Source organism: Hemicordylus capensis, chromosome 5 (assembly GCF_027244095.1).
Source record: "Hemicordylus capensis ecotype Gifberg chromosome 5, rHemCap1.1.pri, whole genome shotgun sequence".
Lineage (NCBI taxonomy): Eukaryota > Metazoa > Chordata > Lepidosauria > Squamata > Cordylidae > Hemicordylus > Hemicordylus capensis.
The window spans coordinates 155565113-155587066 of NC_069661.1; the positions used below are offsets into that span (position 1 = coordinate 155565113).

The window sequence follows — 21954 nt, forward strand, 5'->3', positions numbered from 1 at the left end:
ATGGTAACCACAATTATTCACTTTTAAAGTTCTGCATGAAATCTAAGTCAGTTGTCAACTGGAGTACAGTAATAATTTCAGCCATGGGTGTTAAGCACCACTCTCGCTGATCCTGCCGCAAATATGACAGAGCACATGGCTTTCTAATGTGACTCCGGCCTACTGATCCCAGTGTGGTCATTCACTGCACAGCCATACGTTCTAATTAGATGGTGACAGAGTCCAACTAATCTAAGTAGCTTTTCAGTATAAAGGAGCCAAAGAGAAGCACCTTCCAAAATGTTATTACACATGCGGAAGTCCCTTCTCACAAGTGAAAAGGCTATTGGGAGTGAAAAGCATCACTAACAAGATACCGCTCACAATGGGCCTCAAAAGGTCAACAAGAGTTGCAGCTGCTCAGGAGGCCTGCAATAAAGACAGCAGAAGGAGACTGCAAAAGGCTAGTCACTGCATTATTGATGCACAGTATGAGCTACCGTTATAAAGAATATCTCTACAAGGTAAAGAAAGCCCAGAATAAGGAGCAAGTCTTTTCCCCCAAAGGAGATGTTTCACAGGTTATTCAAAATCCTGAATTGTGAAATGAGCCATCAATAAAAATTTACGACTTGAAAACATACAATCCAAATCACTGAATAATTCAGACACACAGCGTGTTAACACAATAAATGTTCACTAGCCCTAAAATATGTGCACATGGAGATTTAAAGAGACTCAACTGTTTGAGAGCACAAGAAGAACTGTTTTGCTGAATCAGACCAAAGATCTTAAGTCTCCCTCAGTAGCCAGCCAGCTCCTTCAGAAACCCACATAGGCGAACATAATGCAGACAGCTGCTCCCTTGTCCTCCGCACCCTGCTAAATAGAGACAATGGCCAACATGCTCACTAGCCGCAGGGAGGCACTGTGTGCTAAGTGTTTCCGCGGCATTTTGTAGTCTAAAGTCCCACTGTGCAATTGTTGCTAATCTCTCCTTCCCCTAAAAACACTCTAACACATAAAAATATGTCCCTGAGGGCTGTGTGACCATTTTGATGTGTTAAAGAGAGCTTCCAGGGGAAGGAGAGATTGGCAAAAATGGCTCCCCTGTCAGTGAAGCAGGATTCTGGATCATTAGATGCTGCAGTGGTGCTTTGCAAGAAATGTCTCTATACGGTTAGTGAGGCTGTTGGCCCATATTATTGAGAATGTTACCCGTTCTTAACTTTGGAACATTCTTTAGGGAGCAGGTTATTTAATAAATGTAAAAATGTAAATAATAATAATAATAATAATAAAATTACAAAACAGTACTCAGTCAATCTGGTCAGAACCACTACAAGTAATTTTAACTCACATCCTCAAACTGGTCTGCCGGCACTAGCCTCAGAATCCACTTTTAGATGCTGGAGCTCTTCTCATGATTGGTGAGAAGGGCTCCGGGGTGGTCTGCAGGGAAGGCGGGCTTAACTTACCTTCCCCACAGACTATCTCCGTTTGTACGCTGGGCGAGCAGATCGCCCGCCCAAATGACCAGAGGCTCGCCTGGCAGCTCCAGGGATCGGGGTGCCAGGATGCACCATCACACATCGCCCTGCCCCCTGAGCTCTAACAATACACTGCATGTTATTATTGGGATCCCACGAATTATTATTGGGATCATCGTGCATTATTATTGGGACCCCGCCCCTCCGAGTGTTCCAGCCACGGCTGCAAGCAGCCACGGCTGACACACAATCAAAAAAATGAAGTTAAAGGAGCGCTCGCTCCCATAACCTCATTTTAGAGGGAGGTTACATAGGCAGGTTTGCCATCGTGTAGCCGCCAGGATCGGGCCCTATCCTGGCGGTTCACACACGCATGCAAAACTGGGCTGGGCTCCTCTAGCTCAGTTTTGCATGTGTGTGTTAACAGCCTCACTGTCTATGAATGCTCATTCCACAATAAATAAGTTAGAGCAAGGGTTCCCAACCAGTGATACTCCAGTTGTTGCTGAACTAAAACTCTCATCATCCCCAGCCTACAATAAATTGTATCCTACAATAAACTGTAGCTGGGGATATGAGAGTTGTAGTTTAGCAATATCTGGAGTACCACTGGTTGGGAACCCCTGAGTTAGGGCTTAATACAGGCAAACTGAAGCGGTATATACATTTAACAATAAACAAACAAACAAACAAACAAACAAACAAATAAATAAATTTGCATTCAATAGGAGAGTTCTCACTACATGAAATCACTGTAACTAAAATGCACTTAACTTTGGCACAAATGTGACTTTTTGTGCCCTTAGACCTGAATGTGCCATTGAGCTGTATGTTGATTATGCTTTGCTACAACAAACAAGGTTCCTCTTCCAGAATTTGACCCTCAGAATCAGGTTGCCACTACATAACTCTAGAGATGCATTTCAACAGGGAATATGAACATTCTTCATGCCCAGTGGTGCACTATTCTTAAAACTGCACCATCAGTCTAATCCTCATTAGTATAGTAAACACATTTAGACTCACTTCTGTTATGTAGAATCTGCTATGTTAATCATCAAACAGGATGCTGTGGAATTTGGCCTTGAGTATTATCCTCTTACTAAAATGTGTCTGGAAAGGACAGTAACAGATGGACAAAAAGTACTGATTTTGCCAAGTCTTATACTTATGTTTTGCTTTACTTCTCTGGCTAATAGAAATAATAACAACAATGTGCATAAACTGCAAAAGAATATATTAGGAGTTGAATAAATAGTATACAGTTTGCAGATCTGCATATCACACACATCACTGCGGTTCTAATACACAAGAGTCAGATCTGATCCAGCATTAACCAAATAGATACAAGTGTTTATAAGAAAATGTTCCAACACATGGATTTACCTATTGGTGGGAAAGTCAGGAAAAGTTTCTCTTATTGCTACTTTAACTATGCTTTCAACCAGGCTTTAAATATATACTAAGGAATGCTCAGTTTCTGAAATATTCAACATTTTTTTAATTAACTACCAGTATATTCTCAAAATTCAAATAATTTAAATCTACACAGCTACCAAGCAGTGAAAAAAAACACACACACATACACACTTCTCTTTCTATACAAACAGATTTCTGTGGCTCGGACACAATACAATTAGTTAAATTCCACAACAAAGCTAATGTCAGAACAAAGCACAGAGTTTCACAAGTTTCCACATCTACTCTGCAAATATTGCAATCTTGGGAAATTAAAAATAAAAGTGCACACAGGCCACAATTTCCGATGTCAACATAATAAGGTCAATAAAGAAACCTCTCATCCGACAGAATCTATTGTCAGCAGCATCAAACTAATTGCTTACCTGAAACGGACACTTTCATGATGGCCTCTAGGGGTCTGTTGTTGTCCAGATCCCGGCTGAGCTTGAGTTCTCCAGTAGCAGAGTCTAAAAGTAGTAGGTTTAACTCATTGCCCTGGACAAAGGTGTAGTCAAGTTGGTCAGACACATCAGGATCATGAGCAGGGATCTTGCCAATCACTCCAGAAGGGAAGCTATTAGACTTGTTAGTGACATAGTTATTGAAAAGGATCTGGAAGTCTTGTAGCACAGGAGGATTGTCATTCTGATCTAGCAGGCGTATGTGCACAGTGGCTCGGCTCACAAGAGGAGCTGAGGTAGCTTGTACCACAATTACATACTCTGTCTGGCTCTCATAATCCAGATCCATCAGGGCTGTGAGATCTCCATTAAGAAGGTCAAGCTGGAAGACTTCAGGGATGTTCCCCTCCACAATCTGATACATGATCTGTGCATTAGTTCCCTCGTCAGGATCTACAGCGCTGATTCGGGCCACAATAGAACCAACAGGGCTATTTTCCTCCACAAAGATGTCAAATTCATCTTGTTCAAAAACAGGTGGGTTATCATTTATATCAAGCACAGTAACTTGGATATCTACTGAGGCTTTGAGAGGTGGACTGCCCCTGTCCACAGCAAAAGCCCGCAGACTATAGACAGCCACATTCTCACGATCCAGCTTGCGCAGCGTCCGTATCACCCCTGATGTTGTCTCAATGTAAAAATCCCCATCACCATCATCACCACCCTGGAAGGTATAAAAAAGGCGGCCATTAGGGCCTGAGTCACGGTCAGTGGCAGACACCTGAAGGACACTGGTGGAGAGGGGCACATCTTCAAAGACAGCACCTTGGTAACGGTCACGAAGGAAACGGGGTGCATTGTCATTGGCATCCAGGATAAGGATCTCTACATAGGTGGTGTCGGATTTCTGAGGAATTCCATTGTCCTGGGCAGTGATGGCCAACGTGTAAGAGGCTTGGTCCTCATAATCTAGTTCCATCAAAGTGGTGATCGTGCCGGTGTCAGGGTCAATGCGGAACTGAGGGATGTTGTCTTCTAGGATATAAGTAATCCTAGCATTTTCCCCAATATCCTCATCAGTTGCAATGATTGTTACAATGGATGTGCCAATGGGTTTGTCTTCACTGACCGTCACTGTGTAGTGGGAGCTCTGGAAAACTGGACGGTGTGTGTTGGCATCCGTAACATTGATGAAAACTTGGACAGTGTCAAACAGAGTTCCATCTGATGCAGTAACAGTCAGCACATATTGCCTCTCCTGCTTGTAATCCAAGGGCAAGGCCAAGGTGATTAGCCCACCTGCAATCTGACTAGTGATAGCAAAGCGGTTCCTCGTGTTGCCACTTGTGATCTGATACGTCACCACGCTGTTGACATCCCTGTCCACTGCTGTCAGAGTCAAGACACTGCTGCCTACTGCTGCATCCTCATTAAGCCTGAGCTGATAAACCTTTTCAGTGAACGTAGGGCTGTTATCATTGACATCGAGGACAGTGATGGACACACTGGCTGAGGAAGTCATGACAGGCACTCCCTGGTCTCTAGCCTCCACCCCAAAGTGGTAGCTCTCCACAGTCTCCCGGTCTAGCTCAGTGGACACTGTAATCCACCCAGTACTATTGTTGATTTGAAATGGAAAACCAGGGTCCCTGCTTGAAGACCCCAAAGCAGAGGGATGAGACAGCTCAATGAGTTTGTATTCCAAACGGGCATTATCCCCCGAGTCAGCATCCACCGCCTGAATGTGGAGCACTGAATAGCCCAAGGGGACATTCTCTAGAACTGTGGCTTGAAAAGGGGTGCTTACAAAAATGGGGGCATTATCATTTACATCCAACACTTGAATGGACACCATTCCACTAGAATTTATCTGTGGAGGCCTTCCTGCATCCTGGGCTTTGATTCTCAGGGTGTATTCTCGAATAGTCTCATAGTCTAGGGGGTTGATCAAGTCAATAGAGCCAGAGAAAGAATGGATATAAAACTGGCCTTTGAGGTTGCCACTCACAATGCTATAATGCACCTGAGCATTGCTGCCCCGATCTCGGTCAGTGGCCTGCACCTGTAGCACCTGGCTATTTACTGGGGTGTCCTCTGGGATCTGTACCAAGTAGCGTTTCTCACTAAACTGTGGGGAATTGTCATTCTCATCTTCCACTGTGATATGCACTGTGACTGTGGCACTTCGAGGGCCTGGGTCTTTACCCTGGTCATTGGCTTCTACCACAAGATAGTACTCTGAGACCTCTTCTCGGTCCACAAGGGCACAAGTCCTCACAACCCCAGAGTGTGGATCAATCTCAAAGACTCCCTCCCCAGCCCCTGGCTCCAGGATACGATAGAGCAAGTTCGCATTGTCTGGGGTATCCTCGTCTGTGGCACGAATAGTCAGCACCTCATAACCCACCTCAAGGTTCTCTCGAATGTTCTCTCGGTATTCAGGCTGCTCAAACACTGGACCATGGTCATTGGTGTCACTCACAGTCACGGTCAGGAAGGTGATAGCTGACCGATGCCGTGGGGAGCCATGGTCTGTTGCAGTCACTTGAAGCACATGGGTATCCTTTGTCTCCCGGTCCAGACTACGGGTGGTGACCACTAGCCCTGTCCCAGAGTCAATGGAGAAGTAATCATTGGAGCGCTTGTCAAAAAACGCCTCCATGGAATATGTCAAGCGGCCTGCCTCCCCCTCATCTGGGTCATGGGCTTCTAGTGTGATGACTGCAGTGTCGGCAGGCTGGTTCTCCGCAATTGACACCTGGTAATTGGGCAGCTTGAACTGTGGGGGGTTGTTCACACTCCTCATCCTGCGGGGTCCCCTGAGCCAAGAATCCCAGCTGCCCTTTCTCTCTCTCAAAACCTGCTGCATGGAGGTTGCCTCCCAGTTTCCATCCAGCCCTTCCCTATCCTGCCCTCCCCCAACCTCTTGCTTCACTCCTCCCACACTGGGTCGACCCAGCTCTATGAGGATGTCCCCCTGGCTCCTCCGCAGGTGACAGAGAAGCTGCTGGGGGCTCACCCCTAGAGACTGTGGGCAGTACACCCCTTCTCCTCCTTCCTGGCCCCTGCAGCCCAAGGGCCGGCCATCGGGGCATCTGCACTGTGGGAAACTTGTCAAGGCCATGAGGGCAGAGAGCACTCGCCCCCCCTCGCCTTCTCCCCACTCCCAAGGCATCTGCTGCTGCTGCTGCTGCTCGGGGGAAGCGGGAAAACAAAGCACGGGTGGCAGCTGCCGCAGAGAGCTGGCGGGGAAGATGGAAAGGCTAGGCTGAAGCCAGTCCCTGCCGCCCGCTCGCTCCCGGGACCAGCTGGGGCAGCCGGGGCCGTGCAGGTAAGCTACCAGGCGGAGTGAGAGGCGGACGCCGCTGAGGGACGACACCAGGCGCAAGTGGAGCGGCTGCGGGTTGCGCGCCAAGCCGGCGCACTCCACGCGGATCTTCGTCCTCCTCAGCAGCCCGTCGCCCGTCACCTCCACGGCCTCCCTCAGCTGGCGGGGTGTCAGAGTCTCGTCCAGCGCGTAGAGCCACTCCGGCCCCAGCGAGAGGTCCAGCAACAAGTCTCCCGGGCCGTTGCTGCGGGCGAGGTGCAGCTCCCAGCCCGCCGCCGCCGCCACCAGCAGCGCCAGCCACGACAGCCAGGCGGCCACCGGCAAGCGGAGCAGCATCTCCAAGGCTTATGAGGCAGGGATCGCGCCCCAGAGGCTCCACAATCCATCCACCTCCCTGAGCTGCTCATCCGGCCTCGTCCATGAGCAGCTGGGGAGCAAGGAAAGCGGGGACTGGACTCCCGGGCTCTTTCGCTCAGACCTCTCCAACGGGCATGGATCGGACCCAGAGGCGGAGAATAAACTTTTGCCCGCCACCCCCACCGCCTTAAAGTGTTTGTTGGCAGTAGGGTATTTTTTTAAGAGTTCAAAATGGCTCCCCTCCGTCGCCAACTGCTGCTCCAAAGGGAACCTGCCACTCGCCCTTTAAAAAAACTCAGCCCAGACGGCGACTTCCCCGCGTGCAGTTCTCAGAGACCGAGCGCCCCACCATCGCGTCTCTTTCCTCGCAACTCCGTCTTGGCGCGATCTCTTGGGAAATCGCCGCACCAGCGCCACTCCAAACTCCCGAACAGCGGGTACGAGATGTCTGGCGCGACTGTAAATCCACACCCAATAGCTGAGTCCCTCCTATTAATCGTATCTTTCCACACCAGGAATAACCGTGTGCGCGATTCTAGTCCTCCGCAGCCAACTTTTCTTCCTTCCCCGCGATCTTGTCCTTTGCGCTCTGCCAAATCCCTGCGTTTGCGAGTCTTCCCACCTATCGATCATGAATTACTACTTTTAAAAAAAAAAAAACCCACCAAAAAACCCGTTAATCGGTGTTCAACATTGCTCCGTCCTCGTCCAGCTTCCAAGCGCGGCGGTAGAAAAGTTTGCCTCGTCTCTTCTTCTCCTGCTGCCCAGTAGAGCTAGATGTGCGCGCTTCGCTTGGGAAAGCAGCGAAAGTTTGTCCGGCCGCCGGCTACTCACAGCGATTTCCTCCTGCGGCTGCAGCTTCTCTCCGGCTCTCCCGCGTTCTGCCTCCTCCCGTTTCATGTATTGTTATTCCGCAGTGACTGAAAGGTGCTGGTTGTTGAAATCTCTATGGAGACCACAGACGGGTCGCTAAAGCTGTCCCCGCGAGAGGCCAGGAGGCTGCACTCAGTGCCTGAGGCGGAGTTTCCTGCCTTACGCACGCTGCACAGAGGCAACCTGCGAACAAGGGGGGGGGGGAGAGGCGTGTCTGGAGAGGTGGAGTGGGATGGGGAGGGAGGTAGCTGCAAGGAAGCTGCTGGTGAGAGAAAGAGGCGGGCTCGGGGTGACTCTGACCTTCCTTGCCGTCACTGGTCTGCAGCGCTCTCTATCGGTCCCAGGGCAGAAGTACAGGCAGAAGTGGAGCTTATTTAAAAGCTAAAGTGTGCCGTCGAGTGTGCCTGGCGACCAGAGAGCCCTGTGGTTGTCTTTGGTAGAATACAGGAGGGGTTTACCATTGCCTCCTCCCTCACAGTGTGAGATGATGCCTTTCAGCATCTCCCTATATCGCTGCTGCCCGACATAGGTGTTTCCTATATTGTTTCCACAGTCTGGGAAACATACCAGCAGGGATTCAAACCAGCAACCTCCGGCTTGCCAATAAAGTCATTTCCCACTTATTTGGTGTGGGTGCAGATTTAAACGGATACGGATGCTAGTTGCGCTTTCAGTACTGCTTCTACAGTCCCAGAGACACGTCCAAACCACGCTAGGGGAACTGAACAATATTTATACTCTTGGCCTATTTTTTTATTTCAGCTCAATACTTACCCTCCTCCACCTAACTAGGGATGAGATACTACTTAGAAGATATGTATGTATTTGTTTATTTCAGCCCAAGGCCATACTCAGAAGATAGTCTCATTGAGTTCAGTGGTAGTTACTTTCGAGTAGAGGTGCTGTAAAGCTGCAGGCCTAAACATAATTGGAACGAAATCCCAATGAGAATAGTTGGACTTTAATTCTGAATAAGCCTGGGTAGGATCAGGCTGCATTCGTCATGGCTCTTTATCTTTGATTTGTGCAAACCTATCCAATGTCTATTTACTCTGAATATGGCAGTACTACGAATATTTATATACTGTTTTTAACAGTTCTCAAAGCAGTTTACATACAAAAAAAGAAATAAGATGATGATTCCCTCTCCCCAGAGGGCACACAACCGAAAAAGAGCTGCAAAGCAGACACCCAGAACAGCCACTGGATTGGAGGGATGCTGTGCTAGAGTATTGTCTAGGGACAGTTGCTCTCCCTCTGCTAAATATAAGAGAATCAGCATTTTAAAAAGTGCCTCTTTGGCTCAGTTAGTCGGGATGTCTACTCAGAAATATCCCACAATGCAGTTTAGCCCCTTCCCCCCAACCTCAGTGTACAGTTTTATTTCTGATTTATCTTTTATGAGAATTGCTTTTTAACCTGTTTGAATCTTTTATTCAACTTTTTAAAAGTATAAAGACCTATAATACTAAGTTGGAAGTGATTAATTCCAGCAGAACATATCTGCCAGTGGCAGCAAATACGGATACACAGATCCAAACTGCTGAGCCAAAATAATTTATTTGCAGCAAGTCTTCAGCAGGAACAGCTTATTGTATTGGTTCGCCTCAGACACTGCCTCAGAGCTTGGGATCACTCGATACTTAAACAGAAATTATTTCAAAAGTCAACTGGAACAAATGCCTGCAGAACTGGAATTTAGTGTCTTGTACACAATTAAGAATGCAAATTGTTAAACATTAAATAGTAGCATCAGTTAACAAATCGGATTGAGTGCCTTAGGGTTTGAATGAGGATTAGGTATCTCACACAAGAGGTATATGACTGTGTATTGCAGCCCTTTGCATTCCGCCTTCAAATGTGCTTACAAACTGTGTACTGTACACCCCTAGTCAGCAACTGTTTTGCATAGGATTGGTGTGGGCCGTCAGCACCTTAATCTATGCACTCTGAAGTGCTCTGCCTGAAACTTCTGTTGCTATAGATGTTATTTTCTCCACACCTCTTATGCCTCTATACTGGCAACTGAAGATGCAGGCAGCACCTTCTGGGACCAGTTTTGGCCCATAGGACTCTAGGTGCTGTTCACAAATGTGTCTGTTGTACTGTGTGTACATGTAGAAAGCCATAACAACTGCCCCCAAGTACACACAATATAATAGACATGTGTGTTTGCTTCACACGTAAAGTTCAATATGTGCAGTATACATTCTTAACCTCTCCACTATGAGCCCCACCGCCCATTGAGGTCACTTGAGGAGGTCCGTCTCCAGTTGCCGCCAACCCGTTTGGTGGCTACACAGAGACGGGCCTTCTTGGCTGCTGCCCCGAGATTGTGGAATGCGCTCCCTGCTGAGATACGATCCTCCCCATCTCTGGCATTTTTCAAAAAACACCTGAAAACACATCTCTTCAACCAGGCTTTCTCAGCTTTTTAAAACTTGTTATTAAATTCTTCTGATTATTTAATTGTTGTTTTACGATTTTTTAAAATTGTTAATTATTTTTTATGCTTTATAATTTTTGTTTTAATTATTAATTGATTTTAATGGTGTTTTAATGTAAACTGCCCTGAGCCTTTTGGAAGGGCGGTATAAAAGTTTTAATAACAAATAAATAATAAATAATAAAATAAACCTATAATGCATAAAGTATCTCAAGCCACAAGTGTACCTATCATTTCCTTATTTTATAGCTCTGATGAAGAAGACTGTTGCCTTTAAAAATGAATGCCCAGCTAAACTAAGTAAGGTGGTGCCACTGGCTTTTTATTTCTCATGTTCATCTTCTCTTTTCCACATCTTCTATTTGACAATATAAGCTAATTCTGACCATGAGATTACCACATTCACATTTGCTAGAGTATCTGATTTTGATGAGCAAGTATTTGACAGACAATACCACCTGTTCATCAAAATTTGCCACCTTAGGAAATGTGAAGATATACAAGTATTGGCAAGGAAAATGGGAAAGAAATCCCAAATAAGTGAGAATATGAGAAAAGCATCCCCAGTCATATGACTGGCATTGCCTTTCCGGTTTCTGGTTTATCACTGTCATGGTCACGTGGCCAATGCTTAAATGCCTTATAATGATCTGCAAGTTCACCATCCAAGAATTTGATACTAAACCAAATGTCCAGAATCTTATCAGTGTGATAATGTGATACAATAGTACAATGCAGTTTAGTAATGGAGTCATTGATGGAGAACTGATATATAAATGTAATAAATTGTGTGTGTGTGTGTGTGTATAATGTATTATTTTTATATATATATCTCCCTTGCTAACCTGGCAAAGAGGCACCTTTTAATGTAGTGATTCTCTTTATTTAGCCTGGGGAGAGTAACTGGCCCTATCCAACCCCAGCACAGTACCTCCAGTGACTGTTGCTGGTGTCTGTCTTTTGTTTCTTTTAGATTGTGAACCCTTTGGGGACAGGGATCCATCTTATTTATTAATTATTTCTCTGTATAAACCGCCCTGAGCCATTTTTTGGAAGGGCGGTATAGAAATCAAATGAATAATCATCTTCATCAGCAGCAGCCAACTACAAAAAACAACTTTACTGGGAACAGCCTACACTCTGTAGCGATACCTATAACAACAACAATATTCATAACAAAATTCTGGTATCTCAGATCCTTGGGAAGGACTCGATGTCTGGATAAAACAAACCAGTCAATAACACCTGTTTGACTGTGCAAACAAGAAATAATAACAATAACAATAATAATAATAATCCGTGTTCTTGTTTGGAGGGTGGCACTTCTATCATGCATGACATGGAATATTCTATATACATCATAATTCAATGTGCTGATGAATTCTTTTTTGAAATGTACCTGTTCTCTGTTACTACAGTGGCCTCTTGTGGCAAGTGAGAGAGTTGCTACTACAAAGATTTCAAACTGAACTTCTAATCACTGCATCAGAGGCATGCTCTACATCCTATCATGATGCATTTTACAGATAACGTTTCATTACAGGAGATCTCATAGCTATGAAGATCAAATAAGCGATATGAACAATTATTTGACTACTTCAAATATGAGATAATAGGTTGAATTAAATGTTGTTTAGATGAATAGAATTAAGCATACTTAAACCCTATTGAAATTAGTTGAATTTAAATCAGTTAAAGTGCACAGTGGAGTGCAAAGATGTAGCCTTTTGTACACTTATTTAGATTTAAGTCCCATTGGACATGCTCCCATGTAAACCTGCCTAAGATTGGTTATAAGTCCACTGATTTCAACAAAGTGTACATGTACTCAAAGTTCTCTGGATTGCACCATATTGTTTAGAATCATGGCCAAGCCAACCTCATTTTTAGACAAACTGAAAAAATAATCTCAGGAAGTGGATTACCAGGAGATTGTAATAGTGTCACTATTACTGTTAAACCAGTGCTTTTAAACAGTTAAATCAGTGCTTTTAAATCCTCTAATGTTTTCAACGCAATTAACATTATGATTCTATATATTCCCTACCTGAATTTATTTAGATTGGCTAAATCATGCTTTCCCAGTAGGAAAGGAGTGAGCTTTTTTTTTCAGAATTATTGCCTGTGTTTAATGAATACTTGTGGTTCAGTGCATGTTTTAGCTTGTGTATATAGTGAGGAAATGACCTGCATGTTTTAGAGTGTGGAAAATTCACAGGTATTGCTAATTCAGGGTGGAGAGGAGGTCCTGAGGGTAAATGCTAGAAGTATGTCATCAGGTTTAAAAAGGTACACAAATTAATAATAGCCAATGAGAGTGCTCACCTGTTCCATTTTTAAAAGCAGCAGCAATGCTATTGGGTAGATCAGATATACAGCAGAAGAGTCACAACTTGTTTCTTTTTAGGCTAAACACACACGTTGGTGTACTGACTGCCAAGAAAGATGTCTCATACAAGAAACCTTGATGTAAAGGCGTCAACTGTTGAGAAAACTCTTCTTCGATTTCAAACAGTGCAAGCCAGGAGGACAATTGTTCTGAGTCATTTTGAAGTCAAAGATAAAGATTAGAGCATGATTCTCGATATAGATGAGGTTCAGGTTATTTTCCCCTAAAACCAAATGAATATAGTTTTTATATTGGACCATCGTCCTTCACTCACAATCCTGAATACATGAGGTTATTCTTGTTGTGTTAGGGGTAGTTTCTTCTCGTGCACATGCTTTTCTAAAGAAATCCTACAAATTCTAGCAATCTGACTAATAGATTTTGTGCCTCAGTGGAATTAGTACTGGAGTTACAGTTAGTTAGTGCTATAAGATTATGCAGATGATCCAGCCAACACACTTTTAAATACAATTGATTTCCGTGGTTTAAACACACCAATTCAACTGTAAGCTCTTTTGGAGTTCAGTGTATTTATGTTCAGACTACAGCCTCATATTTCATGTTTGTTTAATTGTCTGCATCTCTTGAAAGGCTGATTAAAGTTAAAAGAACTACTTCCCACCCCGCAATCCCTCCTCTCATCCAGATACACTTACTGGCAACACAAAATACTGTGCCAACCAGGACAGCAGGTTTCTGAGGCAGGACTCGGCAAGAATAAACCCTCAAATCCATAGTTGGTGCCAGGGCCAGAGCTCTTAATGCATGAACAAATAATGGAGAGAAAGTCATGTGAGCACAGTCAGCTTCCCATACACAATTACATATCTTGCCGTTTCTTTTCAGATGTCTCATTTGTAGCTCATTGGCAACAGGAAGTGTTTTGTTGTTGTCCTGTTGTGTTCCTTGCAGAGGATCTTCTCCCTGCTGTTTTGCTCTGGGGCATCAAGGACTACCACAATTATTAATCAGATGCTGCATTCCACTCTTCCTCCCATGAGATCAGGTCTTCATGGAGTTTACCCATTCTTCTATCCTCACAAAAACCCTATCATCTAGACTGCGTGATTGGTCAGCCCAAGAGACTCATGGTTAAGAAGAGAGCTGAATCTGCATCTCCCCATTCAAAGCTGTTTCCACACTACCATGCTGGTTTTGTCAAACAGAAAAAGACCCTCACATGATGTAAAGCTGTGCCCAATAAAACTTTCTTTGGATGACTTCTTGGATGGCTTTTATCCTACCAGAGGGCGGGGGGGGGGGCTGGCAGAGGGAAATTCACCAATCTTCATATGTATAGGGGGGCAGGGAATCTCCCTTCTGCTCTGACAAAGTGGTACTGGACTTTCATTGCCCTCTCTTTCAACATGTAGCTTGGCTCAATCACAAAAATCATTGAGATTGAGTACTTCCTGTAATGGCCTTGTTTTCTGCTTGCCCAGAGACTTCATATTGTCGCTTGGTCCTACTCTCATGCATTCAACATAGCTAGAAATACAGAAATTAAGCATGTGACACATTTTCCTGGCATGGACATAAAAAGATGGGAAGAACCTCCCTGACTTATCTGCTGGTGCCAGACTATTGTTGACAACCATGGGAGCAGAGCCAGTAAAAATTCAGAAACACAGACAGGAGCTGGAGCTAGATGGGTGGGGGAGGGGTTAGGCTATATACATAGCTTGTTGGTCCCTTCCAAACCCATGGCATAGTCAAATGACACAGGATTATTTGAATGTACTGCACGTGTTTGTGGATAATATATATTGGGCACTGTAATATTTTAGCTTTGCTGATTATTTCCCAGGTTTTAGGTTGTCTTATGTATGTCTCTGGGCATCCTTAAGGACAGAGGATTCACTAAGAATATCATAAATAAATAATTAAATATGTTAAGCTTGACTCATTTGTTTCAATAATTCATATTCTGCCTGTTCATCTCCTGAAAGGCACTCTAAAGAGGACTTAACGGCGTCAAAAGCATTATAATATTGTTCAAATATACATGTAAGCCATGGACACACTAGTATTTCAGCACTTATAAGAAACCTTATTCCCTTCATTGGAACATTTTCAGCACAAATCCTGTTGAAATAGATGGGGGATTTAAAAAATACCATCTAGACTACTTTTAATGTTGCTGGACAGTGGGATCAGTATCCAGGGCACTTCATATACACAGCAGTGCCAACTGAAAATTAATTATATCATTTATACACCTCAAAATTCCTTCTGGAATTTTAAAGTCTCTCTCTCTCTCTCTCCCTCCCCTGCTTTTGGCAAAAGATGCAAAGGAGTTGGAAACCCATGGTGACTAAGGCAATCTGTGTCATTGCTGCAATTGTCCATTGTCATTGTCTTCAAGTATACATTTTATCTTGAAGGGTTGTAATACTCCCACATATTTGGAGTCATATTTGACCCAAAATAGAAACAAAAAATTGTTCCCCCCCTAATCTGTGCCACTTCACATTCATTTATTTATTTCCACCTAGCTCAAAGGATTCAAGGCAGTAGGGCTGTGCATGGAACCACTCTGGGTGGTTCGGTTCGAATTCAAACTGAACTCGAACTGAACTACCCAGGCCATGATCCAGTTCATTAGAACCAGCCAGTGGCTCAGTTCAGGTACTAGAACCATATCGAATGAGTTTGGCCCAGTTCAACCTGGTTCTGTATGCTTGCAAAGGGGAATCCAACAAGGATTCCCCTTTACAAGCAAGTGGGAACAGTAAGGATTCCCCTTTACAAGCAAAGGGGGAACCCTATGGGGTTGAAAAAGATGGTGGGGGAAGGCAGGAAGTCACCATAGCAGCGGCGGCGTGGTTCCTCAGCAGCACCTAGGCCCTGCTGAATTCGAACTGTGTGAATAGCCTCATTATGTTGTTACATGTAAGTTCACACAACATTTTTTCCTGCATTTCTTTGGCATAATTTAGACACTAAGAGCTTAGATGTGCAGTGCTCCACCCACATTGTTCTTCATACACTTTATTGGAATTGACTGACTCAAGTACTCTTTTCATGAAACTCTCAGACTAACACACACATGTGCATGCACACACACAGGAAATGGAGTCAAAACAATTGGCCCCCTGATAAGCCCACAGGCAAGAGATGAAGGCATGCCCTTTCTCCGGCTGTTGTTCCACTCTTTCCCAGTCTTAGTCCACCACAGAAGTGTAGGTATAATTGAGCAGATGGGTTCAAAGAACCCGGGCCCACCAGCTTCTGAGGGGCCCCCAGCTCGACCCTTCCCTGTTTTCTTTATTATCTCCCTCAGTCTGAGGGGCCAGCAGAGAGACGGGCAAACACGAGCCTCCTCTCCCTAGCTACGCCCCAGTCCACCATCTAAAATGGAAATAATACCACACAATGAATTGTCTTTATAGGCTTATTGTAAAGATTACAACAAGCTAATGTATGTGAAGGGCTTTGAACATCGAAAAGCACTATATAAATCCAAGTATTGCTATACATTACCTGAGAAGCCAAACAGAAAATTTTCAAACTCACATTGAATAGCAGACTTGGCAAACAATTCCTTTGACCATTGACCAGTAGTAATTTGTCATGGTGTACACATAGCTACATAGTATATAAGTCATCTGTAATGTCCTACCAAGAGGTGAAGAGAATTCCACCACTCCCCCATGTGTCTCTGTAGGACCTTTTCCAGGCGGGTGATCTAGATCTAGATCTAGATAGATGAAAGCATTTGTTGCTCCACATTAATTTGACCATGAATTGGGAGGGGCCTGTGTCTTCCTTGGCCCCTCTGCAGATTCCTCTCCTTTTGTGGATTTCTGATTAGAGGTCAATGCATGGTGAAATTTACCTCATCACTTGGTAATACATTATACAGATGAGCACTTACCGAGTGGAGTAAGCTACCACTTCGTAAGTAGCCACCTAAATTTCAACTGTCTTCGCTTCTTCACACCAATATTAAAATAGCGTAGCCCTATTTGGAAATTATGTTTAAAAGACTGTACATGAGTACAGCCATCTCAGAAAGCGCCAGAAGTCCCACCTCAGTGCCTCACTCACCCTTTCTTCTGCACTGCTCCCATTTATGGCAGGATTTTTTTGAAGAGGCAAACACCATATCACTGATGGTGGGCACATCCATGACTGGCAGGTCAAAGCATCACGATTTGGGCACTTGCCTCTTCAGACAGATGCTGTGGTAACCACGAGGACTGCAGGCAAGGGGGTGAATGCTATGCCAGGGTGGACTTTCTGGGGTGCTTTGAAATGGCTGTACTTATGCACATGCCTTTTAAAAATAACATTCAAATAACACTGAAAATGTTAAAAAGCAAAAAACAGTCCCCAGCTTAAGAGATAATTAGAACCCAGACCGTGCCATCTTAAATGGCAGTTATGGCACTCCCTTCCCCAGAATGCTCAGCTGGTTCTGTCAACCTCCACCTTCAGGAATATTGTGAAGACCAGCCTTTCCCCCCGCTAGGCTTGGTCTGGGGTAGGGATTGTGTGATTCATGATTCAATCTCCATCTCTTCAGATGTGACTGGGAAAGTCTCCTGCCTCAAACCCTGCAGAGCTACTGTCTGTCAGCATAGACTTGAGGCTGGCAGACCTCAGGCTTGTGGGATCTACTTTTGTTATTTAAACTGGAACATCAAGGTCCACCTACTGGAGCCAGGTGTAGAGTGGTGGCGCAGTAGATGAAGAGGAAACAAGATGTAAAAAGGTGGTTTGGCATGGAAGCAGTTACCTACTGCACCCCATGAGACATGCCCTAGGATGATCTGCACATATACAAATCTGTATCGAATTTTCCATTATTATCTATTAATTACTGGGAAAATGAAGCAGGAAAGTGCAGAGCATTGTAGGGAGGACAGTGCTTCTTGCTGCCTCTACTCAACCTAGCTGAAGTTGGCTCAGGCCAGAGGCCCTACACTAAAGGAATAGATTTGCAACAGGTTCACCCAACCGATTGGGTGCATTCTCTCTCAGTTGATATATGTGTGAAGCCAAGCCTGTACTTGCTACTCAGGATACCAGGTGCCAGATCACTCAGGCACCTGCATATCATTTCATTAAAAGGGATCACTCAGTATTGCTTCATAAAAAGAGTCAAATAATCCTCCCACTATTAATAACTTTAACTGGTATTCTGCATTGCTTCAGATATGTGCTCTGAGGTTACAGGCTTGTTAGTGTAGCTGTAATTATGTCAATATAAGTAATTATAACCTGGGAATTTTTCCAGTTTTCTGTTTTAAAGAAAAACTGGCCAGCCCTAGCCAGAGAAGGGGTGTCCTGAATCAGTTGTGCCAGCAAGGCTCAGTGTGTGTGTGTGTGTACATGGGGCAAGCTCTCCTTTTCCAATATAGCATGTGTGTTTTCCAAAAGGGTGGACAACCTCCTTCCCACCCTCCCTTGCCTAGCTGTGGAATCTGTTCCTTACACATCACATCCTTATTTGCAACCTGGGAATACATGATGAAAGATGTGCAGTTCGCAAATCATGTAAGCTAGAGAAATGTTTTCCCTTATGGTAGCACTAAAGATAACAGAAGCCATTTCCTGGAACATCCCATCATCATGTGTAGTTCCGCCATTATCTTTTAGGTATAGTTTTTATTTTTACAAAATGCTGAGGCTGCAATGGAGGGAGACTGGTGGTGGAGGCAGAATCCTTATCCTTTCCCTGCCAGCTGTTTTTCTGTTGAAAATATGCCCCACCAAGCTGCTTTCTCTCTCTCCAAGCAAAGATATACAGGGATCCATCTCTTTTCCTTAGCAGAGGTAAAAACAACCTGTGTAAAAATCAAGTGGTGAGTGCAGTTTTCTGCTGAGCAGCCTAAAGTAAAGGTTAAGGTAAATGTGCCTTTGAGTCGATTTTGACTCCTGGCGCCCGCAGAGCCCTGTGGTTTTCTTTGGTGGAATACAGGAGGGGTTTACCATTGCCTCCTCCCATGCAGTATGAGATGATGCCTTTCAGCATCTTCCTATATCTGCCCAATATAGGTGTTTCCCATAGTCTGGGAAACATACCAGTGGAACTGGCAACCTTCTGCTTGTTAGTCAAGCATTTCCCTGCTGCACCACTTAAGGTATAGGAAGCAGCCATTTCCTGCTATACATTGGTCAATCCTTTACAATTCACAATTGCAAATTTCAGCAGATGCATTTTAAAAAACAAATTTAGAAATCCTAAAAAATAATTACAGAAGTGCAGTTTATAATCCCCCCTGAATGCTGAATGAAAAAATGTAAAAAATCTTCGGAGTTGTGTGCTGATTAGTTTTGCCACTAAATGGCATTGCAATGGGCAAAAGTGCTAATGCTGGAGGCTGGTGATAAGAATGGAAGGACGTGGCAAAATAAAGAGGGGGTGTGAGACTTTTTAGTTTGGAAAAGCATCTGAGTCTTTTTAGTTTGGAAAAGAGACAAATACAGGGATACGTGATAGAGATTTATAAATTGTGCACCGGAAATTGGGAGTGTCCAATTCAGTGTCCTGATCTGAATTATATCAAGCCAATATATCGGTATTGGCTTCATGCATAAGGGTAAGGGGATTGCTTTAATAAAGCTCCATCTGTCTCCAAAGTGTGATCAAATTCAGCATATATGTGAGGAGAGAATCACCAAGGAAGTCTAACACAGACATGTTGAACTTCAGAAGAGGAAACGTCTCTAAAATGAGGAATTCGATGAAAACAAAACTGAAAGGGAAAATCAGGAGACATTTCACTCCAGAATGCATAGAGTCATTTAAAATAATAGAAGCCCAATTAGAATGTATACCAAAAAAGGGGTAAAGTTACCACCACCACCATGTTCAGGAGGATGCCAGCATGGCTAACAGATAAAGTCAAGGAAGTTAAAAAGGGAAGAAAACTTGGTTCAGAAATGGGAAGGCCTGCCCAAATGAATAGAACAGAAAGGAACACAAACTCTGGCAAAAGAAATGTAAGGAGGCAATAAGGGATGGGGAAAAAGAGTTTGAGGAACATTTAGCTTTATGCTTTTAGCATAAAGGGGAACAACAAAAACTTATTTAAATAAGTAAGAAGCAGGAAACCTGCAAGGGAGGTGTTTGGTCTATTAGATGGTGAACGGGATTATTAAGGAGGATTGGAGACTGCAGAGAAGCTAAATGAGTTCCTTGCATCTGTCTTCACGGCAGAGGATACTGAACATATACCTGTGTCTGAACCAAGCTTCTCAGGGACATAGACTAAAGAACTAAATCAGATAGAGGTGTCAAGATAGAGGTGTCAAGATAGAGGTCAGATAGAGGTGTCAATGTTCTAAACTGTCTGGAAAAAAATTAAAACTAACAAATTGCCAGAGCCAGATAGCATCTAACCAAGAGTCCTTAAAGAACTCAAACATGAAATTGCCGACCTCCTTGCAAAAATATGAAAATTATCACTACAAGGCTCTGTACCAGAAGATGGGAAAGTCGCCAATGTAACACCTATTTTTAAAAAAGGATCCAGGGGAGGATCTGGGAAATTACAGGCAAGTTAGCTTAATGTCTGTTCTGGACAAATTGATGGAAAGTATTCTCAAGGACCAGGCTCAAACTATCATTCTTTGGACACATTGTACGAAAACCCAGCTCACTTGAGAAGTCCATAATGCTGGGAAAAGTTGAAGGAAAGAGAAGAAGAAGACGACCAGCAGCAAGGTGGATAGACTCGTTTACAAAAATGAATGCACCACTGAGAGAACTTGAAGGCCAAGTTGAAGACAGATCATCCTGGAGAGAATTTATCGATGTGGTCTCTAAGAGTCAACACTGATTTATTGGCAATCAATCAATCAATCAAAATTGTTAAGCGGAACAGGACCTGCTGAAGGAGAACTAGCATGGCTTCTGCAAAAGTCATTCTTGCCTCACCAACCTTTTGGAGTTCTTTAAGAGTATCAAAGGTGTGTGGATAAAGGTAATCCGGCTGACATAGTATACTTGGACTTGCAAAAAACTTTTGAGGAAGTTCTTCATCAAAGACTCTTGATAAAACTTAGAGGTCATGAGATAAGGGTCTTCGGAGTGGGCGGTATATCAAATAGATAGATAGATAGATAGATAGATAGATAGATAGATAGATAGATAGATAGATAGATAGATAGTACAGGTTCATGTGTGGCTTGGTAACTGGTCGAAGGAAAAGAAACAGAGGATAGGTATTGCAGAGTTACTAAATAGAGGGAGAGAAGGTCTCCCAGGGATCTGTACTGGGACCAGTGTTTTTTACTTTATTAATAAATGATCTAGAACAGGCTTCCTCAAACTGCGGCCCTCCAGATGTTGCTGAACTACAACTCCCAGAATCCCAAGCCACAATTTATTGTGGCTGGGTATGCTGGGGGTTGTAGTTCAGCAACATCTGGAGGGCTGCAGTTTGGGGACGCCTGATCTAGAAGTTGGGGTAAGCATTGACATGGTGGCCAAATTTGCAGATGACACCAAACTATTTAGGGCAGTGAAATCCAAAGCAGTCTGTGAGGAACTTCAAAAGGATATCTCGAGTCTGGCAAGTGGGCAACAAAATAGCAAATGAAGTTCAATGTGAGCAAGTGTGGTCATGCATATTGGGGCAAAAAACCCCAACTTCACATATACTCTTATGGAGTCTGAGCTATTGGTGACTGATCAGGAGAGAGATTTTGGGGTTGTAGTGGACAGCTTGTTGAAAGTGTCGACTCAATGTGTGGCAGCTGTGAAAAAGGTCGATTCCATGCTTGGGATCATGAGGAAGGTGATTAAAAATAAAACTGCTAATATAATCATAATATATAGATGCTGGACTAGATAGGCCTTGGGCCTGATCCAGCAGGGCTGTTCTTATGTTCAAAGGAACTGGTTGCCTGGAAGTCAGTCACAATGATTGAACTTGCCACCTTTCCTTATCTACTGAAGTCACTGTAATAATTTCAGTAGGAACTCAAAGCCAGCAATAATCAGCACAGGAAGAATAACCCAAACCAGGGTTTTTTAACCTTGGGCTCCCAGATGTTGTTGGACTACAACTCCCATCACCCTTGGCCACAAAGGCCATGCCTGGGGATGATGGGAGTTGTAGTTCAACAACATCTGGGGGCCCAAGGTTAAGAAACCCTGACACAAACAAAAGAATATTGCAGTATTGTTGTTGGGAAAGGATACAGTTGGAGCTCATTGAAGGAAAGATGGGATACAAATGTAAATACAATGTAATAAAAAGGCGGATAGGTGT

General features: G+C 44.0%; 1 protein-coding gene across 4 annotated transcripts in view; it reads right to left on the reverse strand.

The window, feature by feature from the left end:
- The window catches only part of CELSR1 (cadherin EGF LAG seven-pass G-type receptor 1), a 254205-nt gene extending 246164 nt beyond the window's left edge, over positions 1–8041 (reverse strand). For all 4 annotated transcript variants that reach the window (XM_053254723.1, XM_053254725.1, XM_053254724.1 and 1 more), the window contains exon 1: positions 3314–8041. In XM_053254723.1, the coding sequence (XP_053110698.1) occupies positions 3314–6998 (3685 nt within the window). In that variant the 5' untranslated portion in view covers positions 6999–8041. The remainder of the gene's footprint in view (positions 1–3313) is intronic.
- Positions 8042–21954: the final 13913 nt, after the last annotated feature.